General features: G+C 37.7%; 1 protein-coding gene across 6 annotated transcripts in view; it reads left to right on the forward strand.

The window, feature by feature from the left end:
- Positions 1 to 16506, forward strand: part of LRRC49 (leucine rich repeat containing 49) — a 175994-nt gene that overhangs the window by 2325 nt on the left and 157163 nt on the right. For 3 of the 6 annotated variants that reach the window (XM_049905589.1, XM_049905593.1, XM_049905590.1), the window contains exons 3-7: positions 672 to 759; positions 5169 to 5366; positions 5776 to 5878; positions 9559 to 9762; positions 16213 to 16279. In XM_049905589.1, coding sequence (XP_049761546.1) covers positions 672 to 759; positions 5169 to 5366; positions 5776 to 5878; positions 9559 to 9762; positions 16213 to 16279 — 660 coding nt within the window. Of the gene's footprint in view, positions 1 to 671; positions 760 to 3188; positions 3362 to 5168; positions 5367 to 5775; positions 5879 to 9558; positions 9763 to 16212; positions 16280 to 16506 lie in introns of those variants that run through there. The other 3 variants (XM_049905591.1, XM_049905592.1, XM_049905594.1) reach the window with 2 other exon arrangements.

Below are 16506 nucleotides of genomic sequence, written 5' to 3' on the forward strand. Positions count from 1 at the left end.
TAAATTTAGTGGAAACCCTTCTTAGAAAGTTTAAATATGCAACTTTGTTATTATAATTGGACATTTAAAGGAATTCTAACGATGAAAACAGTGATTTTTCAGCAGTATTTACTTTTTATTATTTTTTTTTTGGAGAAAATGATTGTTTTAGTCATTGCATTTGGGGTGAGGGAGTGAGACGATGGGCAGTGCCTCAGATTGGAACATGCTTTCATCTGACTTAATGAAATTGACTCTAATGTTGTTTTGTGTGTAGTGAAATACACACAACTAAATTTACCATTTTAGCTATTTTAAGGTGCACAATTCAGTGACATTAAGTACATTCACAATGTTTGCAACCGTCACCACTACCTAGTTTCAGAACTTTTTCATCACCCCATCCAGAATCCCCATACCCGTTAAGCAGTCACTTGTCATTCCCCCACATCCCCTAAATCTACCTTCTGTCTCTATGGATTTGCCTATTCTGGACATTTCATATTAACTGAATCATATAATATGTGGCCTTTTATGTCTGGTTTCTTTCATTTAGCAAAATGTTTTTAAGGTTCATCCATGTTATAGCGTGTATCAGTTACCGTATGATATTTTATCATTCTTGTCGTTATTTATTGTTAAATTTTTCTCCAAATTTTTTTTTCTTAAATAATTTTTTTTTTTTTTTTAAGGTTGAATTCAAGCTAAGTAAAGACACATCATCATTTCCTGGTCGACTGTTACAACATGACCTTGAAAGGAACTACTCAAGTAGGCAAGGTATTGTCAGTGGACTTATTTTATCTTCTTTAAATAATTTCAATTGTTTAATAATGTTGAATCACTAGATACAAATAAACTTGAATTAAAAACGAAATGGTTCATTGGTTGCCAAATTGGTTTGGGGATATATGACCTATTTTTAAAATCAGATTGGCTTATATATACAGCGTGGTAGATTATTTCCAATACAGAAAAAGCTGTGGTGCTTTAGTTTTGGGTGGGCTATAGACTAGAAAATGGGAAAAGAATGTTCTAAATGCTGAATTGGAACTAAAAAAAAATGGCTAGTGAGGATAAGAGTATCGGAATACAAATCTTTAGGAGATAAGGAAACGATGGAAAGAAAAATCAGGAGTAGAAAAGGAGCAGTTTCTTTCCCTTACTCTGGCGTACAATTATAGATACTGTATATCAAAAGTCTTTAAGGTATACCATCTGGAATTTTGCTATAAATACAGATTCTTAGTGCTCCCCTTCTCCCTTCTCCATTCTGATTTTGTAGGTCTTGGGAGTGCGCATTTTAAAAATGCCTCAAGTGATTATGATGGATGTGGTTTGGGTACCACGTTTTGACAAATACTGCCTTATATGATCTGGTTATACTTATGAAATGCATTTTTCAATTCAAAGAAATGTCCTTCAGCACGTTTGAATCTTAGTTAATTGCTGACAACTGTTAACACCTGTAACGTGCTAGTGTTAAGTAATATAAAATCCTTACGTACAGTACTGTCCTTGCCTCCTAGGAGTTTATTTGAGAGGACTGATTAGTGCAGCCCTCTCTGGATTGCTTATCTCATTACTGTGTGAATTTATGGCTATTTTGAATGTTGATTAATTTCCCCCTTTTACTACTTCTGGACCTTCCTCTTGAGCCCATTGAATCTGGTAAATCTTTTTCTTTTTGCAAACCCCTACACACATAACATGGATTTAACTGAAGTTCCACAGTGCAGGACACATCTGTCTTGCTTTCTTTGGTTCAGTGCGATACATATTTATTATGTACTCTGTGCCAGGTGCTGTGTTAGCACATACCTACAGGTGTGGACCCGGAAATTCTCAACTAGGGCTTTTATGCTTGCATTGTGAATTGCCTGCACATTTCTGATAATAATGTCTTGAGATTTTTTTCTAAATAATGAAACAAATGGAAATACCTTTCCCAAGCTTCTCTTGAGTTAGAGTAGGGAGTTGCTATTACAGATTTGTGGATGGCTGGCCAAGTAAATTTATTTAATGGGAAAATATTATGAGCTGTTTCCTCAAATAGCACGCATGAGACATTGAATTTTGAGAACTGAAAGTCAGAAATGAATAGAATCTTACACATAAATAATGACCCATAAAATACAAATTACCTTCTTAGGGAAAAATAAACCTAATGAATTTTCATGAAAGATTTTATTCAAAGTAATTTTCTGTGATAGGCTACTCATTTGGTAAGCCTTACATATGTACCTAGTTGTCTCCTAAAGGTGCTTCCTCCATAGTCCAGCCAGTTTCCTGCAAAGAAGGCCACACAGCTTGTAGCTGTTTTCTTGACTTTTGTACTCACCATTCAGCCTTTAAAAGCATTAAACTTTGGAGAAATTAGAAGTAGCACTTTATCAGGAAAAGTTGGGGGACTTCTGCCTAATTAACTACCTCCTGATGCCCAATTGTAATTCATTTCACCCCATTTCTTATTTTTCTCTATTTTTTCAAAATTAATCAAGCAAATTTAATAGTCTGTCAGCATAAATTAGCCAATGTTACTCTCAGTCAAAAGTTAAGAAACTCATGAATGTAATTAATGTTACTGAATTGTACCCTTAAAAATGGCTAAAATGGCAAACCTTTTGTTATATATATTCTACCAAAATAATTTTTTTTATAAGAAACTTAATGTTTTAGTTACAAACTGGTTAATCTAAAACTTTATACGTGATTTCTTTTAGGTTTTTGGCATATTATTAGGAGTTAACCCCTATGTCTTTGAGGTTTTGTAAAAGCCAGAGATTCCAGGGAGTACTATATAGTAAATCGCAGTTAACTAGACCTCAATTGAGTAAATCCCTTAATTAAGAATTTTTAAATGTGTGTGTAGAGGGTAAGAGGCAGTGATTGTTTCTTAAGATCATGACAAATCATTGGAAAATCTACCATCAGAATTTTGGTTACCAAAACAATCTACAAGATGAGGCTGAGTGGACACACGTGTTGTGGCAGTGCACTTCATCATGCATTCACCCACTGATGCATCCACCAACCCATCCATCCATCCATCCATCCATCCATCCATCCATCCATCCATCCACCCACCTCTCTAGGGTGTAGTGCTGTGAACATTCTTACTGAATGTGGACCCTTACAGCTCAAAAGAATTCGTTCAGCATTCTTATATTAAAATCCAATAATTTATTATTATTTTTTTTAATAGAAATAACACACAAAATAGATTTCCAATTAACTGTTAGTAAACTGGAAAATCAATTTTTAATTAATCTACTGATTGCCTACTGAATTTAGATTCTACTAAGAATACAAAGACTAAAAATGAGGTCCCTCTCTCAAGGAGCTTATAAATTTAATTGGGAAGACAAGGGCTACATATCTGGTAAGTTAAATAGGAATATAAGAAAAATTAGTAACAGAAGAAATGTTTCAATTAAAAATGTGCCACATAGTAGTATAGTTTATGTGTGGAATGTCTCTTCTTGCCCCTGATCCCTCTAGCTCCCAGTCGTTTAGAGTGTCTCGTTTGTGTATCTTAAGGACTTTCTCCTTTATCATTCTTGTCTCACTGTTTATTGTAAGGCATATATCACACTGATAGTGATAGTAAGCTGATTCTTGCTGATAGTGATTATGACTTCTGCATGTAATTGGAGCTGAAAATATTTTTTTTTGTTTTGACTGAGTATAAATGAAGGTCCATCCCTCAAGGAGCTTATAAATTTAATTGGGAAGACAGGGGCTACATACCTGGTAAGTTAATTTATTACCTCTGCATCCCAAGTCTTAAATCTTAAAGTCCCAAGTTTAAATCTGCCTCTTAAATTGAGGATTAGCTTGAAGCCTTAAAAAAAAAAAAAAAAAAAAATCCATGAAACCTAACTCTGATGCTAACAAGAGAAATCTGGGTGTCTATTGTTTGGGGTTTTTTCTTTATCATCTTTAGCTGACCACTTTGCTCCAGTTAATCCTTCCACTGATTTTTATTTTTTTAACCATCTGACTTTGGATTTCCAAATCAGTTTACTGAGTCATGGTTGCTTGGATACCCTGCTATCAGCCTTTCATGTCACAAGACTAATTCCATTAGTGAACTTGATGTCACTTCTGAATGTTTATACTCTAGAACTTCACTAGTAGTTATCTTGATATTTCATGGCATTCGGAGAAGTGGGATGTAAGCATTGATCATTTTGTTCAAGAAGCTAGATGGCAGATGTTTTGATTTGTGCTTTGCCTACCTGGAGTAGCTAGCAAGTACTACCGCTTTACCATTCTTTAATACGATCTATATGGATCTTAATGGAGGCGTAGTGGTTAAGAGCTCGGCTGCTAACCAAAAGGCTGGCAGTTCACATCCACCAGCGGCTCTTTGGAAACCAAGGTCACTTTGAGTTGGAAGCAACTCGACAGCAGTGGGTTTTTTATACAGATCTTGATTTTAAGTTGTGACCATATTGGTTGATGACTTCTCAAGAGGTATGTTAGGTTCCTAGATTTGATTTTTCTTTTATTGGTCAGTTTAAGCAGAATTGTATAGTAATCTTAGGTTCTGTTTGACTGCTTATACTTCTTTTCAAGTACTTCAACATCAATTGCTACTTTCGGTAGATTTTCTATATATATTAGAGGAAAATACAGAAGATTTCCTCTGATACTCAAACTGTCATCTTTGACTCATTACTCAAATCTTATTTCTGGAACTTCCCAACATCTCTTCTTGGCCATTCTACATTCTTCTAGTTCTTTAGAATATATCTTAATATTCACCTCCCCCAAAGCCCATCTGAAGCTATCTCCATTAAGTGAAAAACAATCAGATACACTTTTGTGTAGATATGTAAATAGGTATTCTTTTTTATTCCACATTTTGCGCATGTTGTTCTATTCAGTTTTTTAATGTGATATGTGTTTGTCTGCCCACTAAATTGAAAGCTCCTTAATGGCAGGGACACCATCTAACCAACAGCCCACAGACCTCACAAGGGTGCCATATACCCTGTGGACCCTAGTTACAAGTGTACTAGGTTTATTGGCGTCTACCTTTGGTCTCTTTACAATAAAAAAAAAAAAAAGAAAAAGTGACGATACGAGGTTTGCATCTGCCACCCGAAACTGCTTTCTTTATATTTCCTATAGCAAAATCATGTATTGTCTAGCTTTGTGATCAACTTTTTGATATTTTGAAGGAGATGGAAGAGTACTAAGTCCTTCGCCTGGTAGTAAATCATCATGCATCTCAACCACAACAAACGTGACAGAACTATGTGGCCTGGAAATGAAAACCGCCACGAGCTCCTTGTCAGCATTTGGAGATTCTTCCATTCAGACACCTTCCAAGTCCAGAATCCGGCCGGGCTGTCATAGTGCTGGCCCAAATGTTTCTGGTAATGAGGGACTATCATCTCCGTTATAAGTCAGTTAAAATTTAGTGTTAGGAGCCAGGCTTATAAAGGGCTAAAGGTAGCACTAGAGTAGTTCTGTACTTTCAACCAATCTGTAAGGCAAGGGATAAATTATTTGGCATACACAGAACACATCATTTAGGTTTGAGGAGGAAAGCAACAAATTCAAATTGAGTAATTAATTTCAAATATATAGACCTATGGAAACACATGGGGCCTCCATGAGTCGGAATCCACTCAATGGCACCAACAGCAACAACAACAACGTGGAAAGTATACTTTCTAGAAAAGATATTTGTGGGTGTCAATGTTCTCCAAATGTAAGGTCACTTTAGTTTCAAGATTTTTAAGGTTTTTCTTAATCAAGTAATTTGTATATCATTTTCAATAGGTGATCATGTTAATTTGGTGAGCTCATCAATGCCATCATTTCCTATTCTCCAGCGTTCTTCTGAAGAGAAAATTCTTTACTCAGACAGGTTGACCCTAGAAAGGTGAGGACAAATTTATTTTATTTTATTTTTTAATAGATAATACATAGACATGATAAAAGATTTGAAAGGTATAAAAGTCGTCCTCCCTCCTGTTCCCTAGTCACCCAGTTCTCCTACCTAGACACAATCATTGTTACCAATTTTTTGCTTATTCCTTCAAAGGTATGGCAAGGAATTTTTTGTATCTATATAATGTAAAGGCTCTTGATTATATTCCAAAAGAGTACTATGCCAATTCTAAAATATGACATTGATAAAAACAAATTTTAGGATAGAAAAAACTTGATAGCCTTCACACAGGCCTGCTGGACTCTTTCCAGTCTAGTTCCCTGTTAACTCCTCCTACATGCTCCTTCACTCACTCTGCCCCAGCCACACCCGTTTCCTTGCTGTTCCTAGAATACACTGAGCACACTTGCACATCAGGACTTTGCAGTCACAGTTCCCTCTGCGTGGAATGCTCTTCCACCACATATCTGCAGGCTCACATCCTCCTTCAGGTCTTTACTCAAAGATCATCATCTCAGGGATGACCTTCCCCAGCCATCCTGTCCAAATTGCAACCCTTTCCACCTGACAGCCCCAGGACGCTTCCCTGCTTTTTCTTCTTAGCACTTGTCACCCTCGTAACATTAAATATTTTCCATATCATGGTTACTGTCTGTCTCTTTCTGCTAGAATTGAACCTCTATGAGCACAAGAATTTTTATTCAGTTCTGAATTGCTAGCATCTAGAGCAGAGCCTGGTACAGAATAGGCTGTCGGTAAAATCTTTTGAAAGAACATATTTAAGACTTGACCCCCATCTTTACATCTAGGAAGATAGCAGCAATAGAATGTTGGACAAAGGGTCCTAACTCCTACTTTAGTGGTATAACCAGCAGAGAAAACATCTTTGCTGGGCATACCTGCAGCTTAGCAGTGCACACCTGACAGCAACTGTCATGGACCATTTTTGTTTGTAGCTGGGAAAAAGTCTCTGGAGGGTACAGCATGTTTTGTAGGCAGAGTAACACTTGAGGGCAGTATTTGTCCTGGCATCTTTGCAGTATGATTGGTTTTTGAGATTCTAATGTTATCTAATGTTTACAACTTTCATGATATTTTAATGTTTTGAGGGATTTTCTAGTGATTCTTATCTAAATCTTTCAAACTCTAGCCAAGAATAGCACCTTAGGCCTTCAATTCCATGTTTCCTTTACTAACAGGGACCAGTATTTGTAAGACTGTGACCTAACAAATGAGGCTTTTCTGTTATAGCTTGGGGTGACTCAGGTAATTGTGAAGATGGGTCCTTGGCAGCATGGGCCTCTGAAGTAGAGAAGCAAACTTTGATTAGATGAAGACTTGCTTACTGAGGAAAGTCAGGACCAAGGGAACTGACTCAGCTTCAAAGGCTGGTTATGAAATGGCAGGATCACAAAGATGTCATGAATTAGGCATAGTTTGATCAGTACCAGCAGGTCCAGTAGGGAAAGCTGGGATAGCGCGAAGAATTCAGATGTCATTATTTGAGAGCCAGTGTGTAATGGTTAATGATTTTTCAAAGGCACCTGTGCTATGCTGTACAGCTTCTTAGCCGGAAGACTGAGGGAACAAGAGTAGAATCCAGCCCTGAGAAGAAATACTTGGAAGAGCTAGGATCTGGCTGTTCTGGGAGCTAGGGTAGCCTGAAGCACAGGAAGGCAGTCTGTCAGCACCGAGAAGGAAATACAGAGGCAAAAGCATGGTCCAATAGACCCGTTAGTAATGGGATAGGAGGTGTAGCAACTCAGGGGCTTTGGGGGCATGGTGAACTCCTCCAGAGGGCACTGGGTCATTGGTTTTTCTGTTTGCTTGTTTTGATGAAGTGGCAGGGGCTTGTGGGGTTAAGGATGTACAAGTGATCCTTGGAGCTAGGCCTTAGCCTCTGTACTGCGAATATAAAAAAATGAATTTATTTCAAGTTATAGCAGCTTATGTAAGGGGGGGGCGGGATGTCAGAGATTATTTATTTTCCTATCTCAGTGAGGACTGACTCAAGAATTAAATAAACAAGAAGTTGGGAGACATCAGTAGGTTTATAAGAAATAGAGGAAGACTAAAGCAGGAAAAAAGGTGAGACAATTTAAGGTTATTGCTAAGCTGATGCACAAAGATATGAATTTTAAAGTGGAATACTAATTATTTCTTAATTAATAATTTATAATCTGGAAGTGGTTAAGTGCTACGGCTGCTAACCAAGAGGTTGGCATTTCGAATCTGCCAGGTTCTCCTTGGAAGCTCTATCGGGCAGTTCTGCTCTGTTCTGTAGAGTCGCTATGAGTCAGAATCGACTCAACGGCAGTGGGTAACCTGGAAGTACTAAATGTGGTAGTATAATTAAATGAATTCTAAATACTAAGCACAAAGCGAGGAGCCATGGTGGTGCAGTGGTTAAGCACTTGGCTGCTAACTAAGATGTTGGCAGTTTGAACCAACCGAGCAACCCTGCAGGAGAAAAAACCTGCTGGTCCGCTCCCATAAAGATTACAGCCTAGAAAAGCCTGTGAGGCAGTTCTTTTCTGTCATGCAGGGTTGCTATAAGTGGGAATCGAGTCAGTGGCATATACCAGCACTAAGAAGCACAAAGTAAAATCAATTGTTTCAGAGCCTATATTTTTAATCGTTATCTTGGTCAACCATTGGAGTTCAGGTATCTCCTTCTGCTAATCATTCTTTTCTTCCCTTCTAAGGAGGATTCTGATCACTTCCATAGTTTTACTTATGCCTATAACACAGATTTATTTTCTCTAAAAGTTACATTAACTTGATTTTTACTGAAAGGAAGCATTTCTCATAAACCTCTCCCTTGGAGCTGTTCACACTCTGAATGATAGAGCTGTATTATCCTCCTTTGAAACTCTCAGAGTGGAATCACTGTCTGACCCTGTTATTATACTTGCAGAACTCTTAAAGGACCCTACACATATTTACCTCACATGGAGTACTTTATAACTTTTTCTGTAATAGAGGCTTACCTGTTTTAAATACAGCTAAGGGCATATATGGTTAGATTTTCATCATACCTTGTGGCACTCTAGATGTTCTGCGAAGTTCGAAGTTGTTGTCAACCATGTAAACATATACTTAAAATCTAACTTCTGAGGAAATGTTCAGAAAGGACCACCTTACCATTAGTACATTTCAGGATGAAATTTTTTTCATCAAAGTGAATTGTAGGTGGCTGCATTTGTTGTCCTCCCTAAGATATCATCCACCTGAAGAGTCTATGACCCTATGAGAGATCCTTTTATGCAGTTTTTGCTCTGATGCCTGGGAAGTCTTTACATCATTGGATTGATGCCAAAGGCATTTCTCTGGTTATTTGGCATGATTTTTTCAACCATCTAAACCTCTATTGTAGAAGCAATTACTTTGAGTGTTTTCTGATGTTAAGTCAATTTTATGTGAAATAATTAATATTGGGAATTTTTTAATATAATAAAAGCTTAAACTTAATATTACCTTTGTAAAAGTCGATTGGCCTTTACACGAACGATTTACAAATAGCTATAAGATGCTTAGTTCAAGAGGGCAGGAATTGGCAGGACTCATCATTTTCTTCTCACAGCGTGGGAGCACAGATACTAATAATAATATTTGTAGGAGGAGGCAGGCTGCCTAATGGGAACCTTACTAACTTTTAACATCTTTTCTAGGCAAAAGCTGACAGTATGTCCTATCATTGATGGGGAGGAACACCTTCGTTTGTTGAACTTTCAACACAATTTCATAACTCGGATCCAAAATATTTCTAATCTGCAGAGGCTAATATTCTTGGATTTATATGATAACCAGATTGAAGAAATTAGTGGACTTTCGACTCTGAGATCCCTCCGTGTCCTTCTTTTGGGGAAGAACAGGTAACCTTTGTGGAACAGGTGTTGTTTGTCGCTTAATGTTATACTTAGGACTAATGTTGAGTCCTATAGTGTTTAGAAATGGATAATATTTATGAAACTAATATAATACAATTTTTTGAAAGATTACTGGAATGAATTAAGATACTGTCATAATTGTTTCATGAGACTCAATCTGACAATTAGTCAAACCAAATAATATTTAGTTTTCAGTGCTGTACGTTATGTGGGAGTAAACAGCAGACTTTACCCTTAACTTAGGGTTCTCTTAGACCGCACTTCAAGTACGTGCATCCACTTTAGGGTCATGTGTTTCTCCTGTCGGTCTTCTCGTGCCTGACCGAGGATAGACGCTCACTATTTTGTGATTGATTGGCGAACTCCCTGACTGATTGGTATTCAGATGGCAGTTTCGGTGTGTGTGTAATATTACCTCCTACGTGAACTCCCCCAGCTCCTCACAGTGCCCCATTAAGTAGGACAGCCACGCAATTCTGTCACATCTTTCCTGTGCATTCTGCTTCACTGCATAGCTTTTGCAGTGCCTACAAATAAAGGCTGTTTAGCAAAATCTAAAAAATGATTTTTAGGTTATAAAACTATGAAGTGTGGTTACGGCATCATACCCGGGCTAAGTACGCCCCGTCTCTGTTTTTTTCTGCAGCATGAACCTTGCATTACCTCTTTATTCCCACTACCCAACGATAATGTTTTTTCCAAAATCGCGTCCCATAGTTCTAGGCTTTTGTTTGTTCTCTGTGGTTTCTGTGAAAGTTCCCACCAGTGTAGTTTTATCATGTACAGTTTGTTCAAGTGTTAAAACTAAGCATAATGGTATGATAAGGGAATTTGGGGGGATTTTAGAGCCATGGAGTATTAGAGCTTGAAGTGCTCGCAGAGATTAGCTCGTTCATTTTACAGATGAAGAAATGGACCTGGAGAGGTAAAGTGACTTTTGAGAGACTGGATACGTACAAACTGTATAGAATATAGGGAGATGCCATGAGAGCAGTTCAGTCAGCGAAGTGGAGAGTGAAAGTTCGGTTTGCATACATTTAAGGTGTTCCCCTCTAGGTGCTCCCTGTTCTTTCTCCCCAGAGAGTTCTTTACTAGTTTCTGATCCTTGGAGTTATTGATAGATTTGTCTAGTTTACACCTGTTCTTTAGCAATTTATGCCCTTCTTTTGGTCCTTGAGTAAGATGTTTTCCGTTGATATTTTTAATCTTATCCAGTTTAACATAATATTTAAGAGCTGCCCCTGGTTCCACCCTGTTAAATCATCTCTCCACCTACTCTCTCTTCTTGTTCCTGCTTTTCAGCTTCTCAGAAATATCCTTTTAACGTTTTTTATAATGTGCCTTGAAGACACTTATTTAAGGTCATATTTTACTTTATTGTTCATATAAAAATAACTTTTAGACAGTTTTAGAACTGTTAGTAATCTTGAATCAAAAAGAAAACGAGTCAGAAGACAATGTACCACGCTCTCCCAAATTGTGTATTTCGAAAGTGTCAGTAAAAGACAAATCTGACCCCTAAAAACTTATTCCAAATAATCTGTAGCTTGGCTGGCTTTGTTCTGGCAGGTGCCTGTGAGCCAAATCTATCCTGAGGCACTTTTTTAATGAGCATTAGGGAAACGTGGCAGAGAATGCTGGAGAAGAGGAAGACACATCTGCCGCCGTCTCCTGTTTTTGTCTTGGATGACTTATTGCCCCCTGCTGGTCAAGTGCAGACAGTTTTCTCCCTCCAACATTACAAAGCACTGCACCATCTTTTAGTCCACGGTAGTGAAACCAAGTATAGAAATCCAGGGCAACCATGTGCCTCTAGGTTCAGACAGCTCCAACAAAGTTTTCTGTTCTAATGCTAGAAAGACCCCTGCTCAGATTCTGAAGTGAAGTTTACATTGCTACCAAAGAGCTCCCAGCCTCTGTACCACTTTGCTGTTGAAGTTCTTGCTGTGTGACTCCCCTGCCTTTGATACCTCCTGCTTATCCTCACTGAGATCTTCCCGTGCCCTCATGAACAGGCTAATGAATAGAACCTCTCTTCTTTTTCTTCTGATTACCCAGTGCTGCGGATACAGAACCCAGGATTCCCTGTTCCTTTCCTTTTGACTCCTTTAAGTTTTCTCACTTAATGATTTATCTCCGATAACTGAAAAGCTGACCGTGTAAGGGCCTGTAGTGGTGTCCTTATCCTGGTATCAGTAGCATAATATGGGCTGCAGAGACTGGCTGTGATGCATCTGTGGAGGCCTGTAGCTGCTGAGGTGGTAGATGAGTTAGTCTTTTTCCAGTTTCAGTTTCTGTTCAGTGGGAGAACAAACTTTTTTTTTAAAAACAACCTTTTAGTTCGCATTGGTGTTAATAAAAATCTTCAACTATTTGGGAGTAGACTAGGATTCTGAAAATTCATTGCGTCAATATTTAATCTAACCAGTGGCCTCCTAGGTTGACTGATGCCTTCATTTGCCTCTGAATTCTTTAGAATTGGATGACTTTCCTGGCATTTCAGGTGCTGGAGGGGGTATGGAGGAGAGAATTTATGGAAAAGACAATTCATGAGAACAAGACAGCAAGACACTGGGTTGGTCTTGGGTTTAACTGAATAGCAATTTGCCTTTTATTCTTCCTATTCACCTGGGCAGTCAGAATCTGAAGTGAGAGCCATAAAGCACTGTATGTCAAAGATAAGAGAATGCTTGAAGTCACACCAGATAGGGAGCGAGTATGAGAGGCCCTCGTGGAATTCTGAGGGGAGACATGTTTGGATGTGAAGGTTTCTATGATGGAAGTGCCTTAAAGGTGCTCAGGGCTTCCAGTAGGCATAGAAACAGACTATGTACATCTGTCAAATCAGACCTTTGGGCTGAGATAATCTCCATTATCCCTGCTATATAATTTTAAAAATGTTAAAAATTTCAGGCAAATAGATACTGATCACAGGTCAAAGTTTTTATCAACTCAATAATGAGGGAACCAGCAGGATGACAGATCAGGTTTAAAGGAGGATAGGAAAAGCTGAGAGAAAAATTAAAGTACTGGAATGAGATTGTTAGATTAGATGCAAAATGGGTTCATGTCCTACAAAGCAGTGAAATTATAACCCTTGGGGTTATCATTCCTACTGGACAGAAATAAATTACATTTTTATCTGACAAAATTTATGATGACATCGCATCTGCTTTCTACAAGTTAGTATCTAGCCTTACAGAGTCTGAGCCCTGACTGGAGCCCTGGTGGCACAAAGGTTGGCAGTTCAAATCTACCAGCTGCTCCGGAAACCCTATGGGGCAGTTCTACTCTGTCCTATAGGGTCACTATGAGTTGGAATCGACTCAACAGCAACAAGTTTGATTTTTGGTTTTATATGTGTGTGTGTATATAGACACACACACACATGTATATAAAATCTTTTCATGTTTGTTAGATGTTTATATTGTTTTCATTTTTTGGCTATGGTAATGTTGTGATGAATATTCTTGGTCATGAATAGACTGCATCTCTTGTTATTTCCGAAGATTAGGCTTTGGTCTCGTCTGTAAAGTAGGTGAGTTCACCCTCTTAAAGCTCATGTGAGAACAGAATTGAGGCTGATGAGGAAGAAGGTCTGTATTTTAGGGCAGTAGTTCTCAAAGTGTGATCCCTAGACTGTCAACATCAGCATCACCCAGAAACTTGTTAGAAATGCAAATTTCCAGGCCCTATCCCAGAAACTCTAGGAATGAGGTGCAACCATCTGTGTTTCAGCAAATCCTCCAGGGTTCTGGACACAGAAGTTTGAGAACCATTGTTCTAGGGAATGTGAGCTTGGGAGTATATAAGAATCGAGTAATACTTCACCCCACTAGGATGATTATTATCAAAAAAGCCCAGAAAACGGCAAGTGTTGGTGGCGAAATTGGAACTCTTGTCCATTGTTGGTGGGAATGTTAAATGGTACAGCCATTGTGGAAAAAGTTTTGGTAGTTTCTCAAAAAGTTAAAACAGAATTATCATATGACTAGGCAGTTCTTCCCCTAGGTATATATCCCGAAGAACTGAACGCAGGGACTCAAACAGATACTTGTACACCAGTGTTCCTTGCAGCATTATTCACAACAGCCAAAAGATGAAAACAAACCAGGTGTCCATCAACAGATGAATGGATAAACAAAATGTGGTGTATACATACAATGGAATATTATTCCGCCACAACGAGAAATGAAGATCTGTTATAGGCTACGACATGGGTGAACTTTGAAAATGTTATGCTGAGTGAAATAAGTCAGACAACAAAGGACGAATACTGTATGATTCCACTTATATGAATGTCTAGAATAGGCAAATACGTAGCAACAGAAAGAGGTCAACAGGGTCTAGGGGGAAAGGGGAATTGGGGAGTTACTGCTTAATTGGTACAGAGTTTCACTTTGGGATGTTGAAAAAATTGTGGAAATAATAGTGGTTTTTGCACAACACAGTGAATGTACTTAATACCACTGAATTGCATGCTTAAAAATGGTTAAAAGGGCAAATTTCATGTCATATATATTTTACCAAAATAAAATAATTGAATGAAAGCTTTCTGTAATGGCTGTGAGGTCAGATTGATGTCAGAAAGCATGACTTTGTCCTAAGCCATGTTATTAGGATACTGTATTTTCTTCCAACTGTTCTAGTTATCTCAAGAACAGAGTCCGCAGGGGAATAACTTTGTTGAAAGTTTTGTCTGTTTTCCCAACTAGGTTGGCTATTGGTTTGGCTGTTAGTGAGATTTAAGTAGTGGATACGATAGTATTAAATATATGGCTACCCAGATGATTTCAGTGAATCCAGAAGGATGCTAATTGTTTAGGTGAAGTGAATAGGGATGTTCAGGAGTGCTCCTCAGAAAAGAACAGATTCTGCCAGTTGATGGCCTGAGAAAGGTGACTGATGAAGGAGTTGGGTCATAAGGGAGAGAGGAGGAACTACGAGCACTCTGTGCTAATACCTGGTGGGTGTACAATAAATGTTTTTATAAATTAAATTGGATTGAATTGCCTTGTGGTGTTTTAATTCTGAATTTGGCCATGATGTAAGATGGCTGAAGTCAAATGGAGATAGATGTTCATGAAGTTTATGTCTGAAATATGATTACAGGATGATCAGCATATATATGAAGTTTTGAGAGATGGTCAAGACTCTGGAAACATTTGGGAAGGTTGAAATGATTGTTTGAAACAGTTAACAGTGACATCAGAAATAGTGATGGGCAGATGGTAATAAAGATGGATGGCATGAACTCCACTTTCATCCTTTTTTGCTATTTCCCTATTCTCCCTACTGCTTATGGGAATAGGAGAAAGTGGAATGTATAGGAGGGAGAACAATAAAAGGTACAGGTTTTTTTGTTTTATTTTATTTTTTGTTAGAAGAATCCAGTTGGAAGCAGCTGAGGTAAGAGATGTGGACAGGTAAGCTAGGCATAGAACATAGAAATGAGAGAAATAATGAGTGAGGCCCTAACTGTTAGCATATTTAAGAGGGTCGTTTAGAGGTAGTATTTTGTGTGTGTGTGTGTGTGTGTGTGTGTGTGTGTGTGTGTTTTAATAGCAAGGTTACAGCTTCATAGAAGATAACAGATAAAAAATTCCAAATACATATTAAAGCATTTCACAAGCTAAGCACATCCACGAGAAAGTATTTACGTGATTTCTAATTTATCTCTGTGATAAATAATCCTGTTACGAATGCCCTTGTATGTGAAATTCATCCATTTAGCTAATTTGCTCATTCCTTCATCAAGTATTTATTGGGTGCCTGCCTAGTGGCAGGCATTGTTATGGGTGCTGGGGATAGAAAGAGAAAATGTCAAAGTTTCTGCCCACTTGAAGCTCACATTTTGGTTTGGGGAGATCATAAAAAAGTAAATATATAAGTAATATAAATTTAAACCAAAAAAAAAAAAAAAAACACCAAATCCCCTACCATTGAGTTGATTCCGACTTAGATTAATTAAGGCAGTGATAAATGCTGTGAAGTCAGTTAAAACAGAGGTGAGGAGTTTGGATTGTATGCTAAAGGTAAAAGGAACCACCTTGAATATGTGCATTATCCTAAACCTTAGAAGTAGAATTGCTCTCTTTTAAACATGGCTTTTATGCTACCATTGGAATATTTTCCAACCAGTGGGATAACATCTTTAAAATTATAACTAAGTCAATGGGAAATATGTTTTTGTTTTAAAAAGCATAGAAAATGAGCATATGTTAAAATGAGTTACACCTTAGCATGTTTTGATTTACTGGTTAAAAAAAAAAAAAAAAAAGTTGCAGTCGAGTTGATTCCAACTCCTACTGACCCTATAGAACAGAGTAGAACTTTTGGTTAGCAGCCAGACTCTTAACCACTGTGCCATCAGGGCTTTTAGATGTGATATATCTCTATTTCTACTCTATTTACTCTACTTATTTTAATTTTCAGAATTAGAAAAATCTCAAATCTGGAGAATCTAAAAAGCTTAGATGTCTTGGACCTTCATGGAAACCAGGTATTGTAAAACCCTTTCATTTCTTTCTCATTGAAAAACAGTCAGGAAATTTAGTATTATAAAAATTTTAAGAATTTGTGTTGAATTTCTCAAGAGTTATCAGTTCACTGTAATTTCTAAGGTCTTAAGGCTAACCCACTATAAGGCTAGGTATTTAAAATTTGTTAACTCTTCAGCGGTAAATGACAACTAAAATTTATAATTCTCATAGTTATAACAATTTTGTT

This window comes from Elephas maximus, chromosome 13 (assembly GCF_024166365.1).
Source record: "Elephas maximus indicus isolate mEleMax1 chromosome 13, mEleMax1 primary haplotype, whole genome shotgun sequence".
NCBI classification, from domain to species: domain Eukaryota; kingdom Metazoa; phylum Chordata; class Mammalia; order Proboscidea; family Elephantidae; genus Elephas; species Elephas maximus.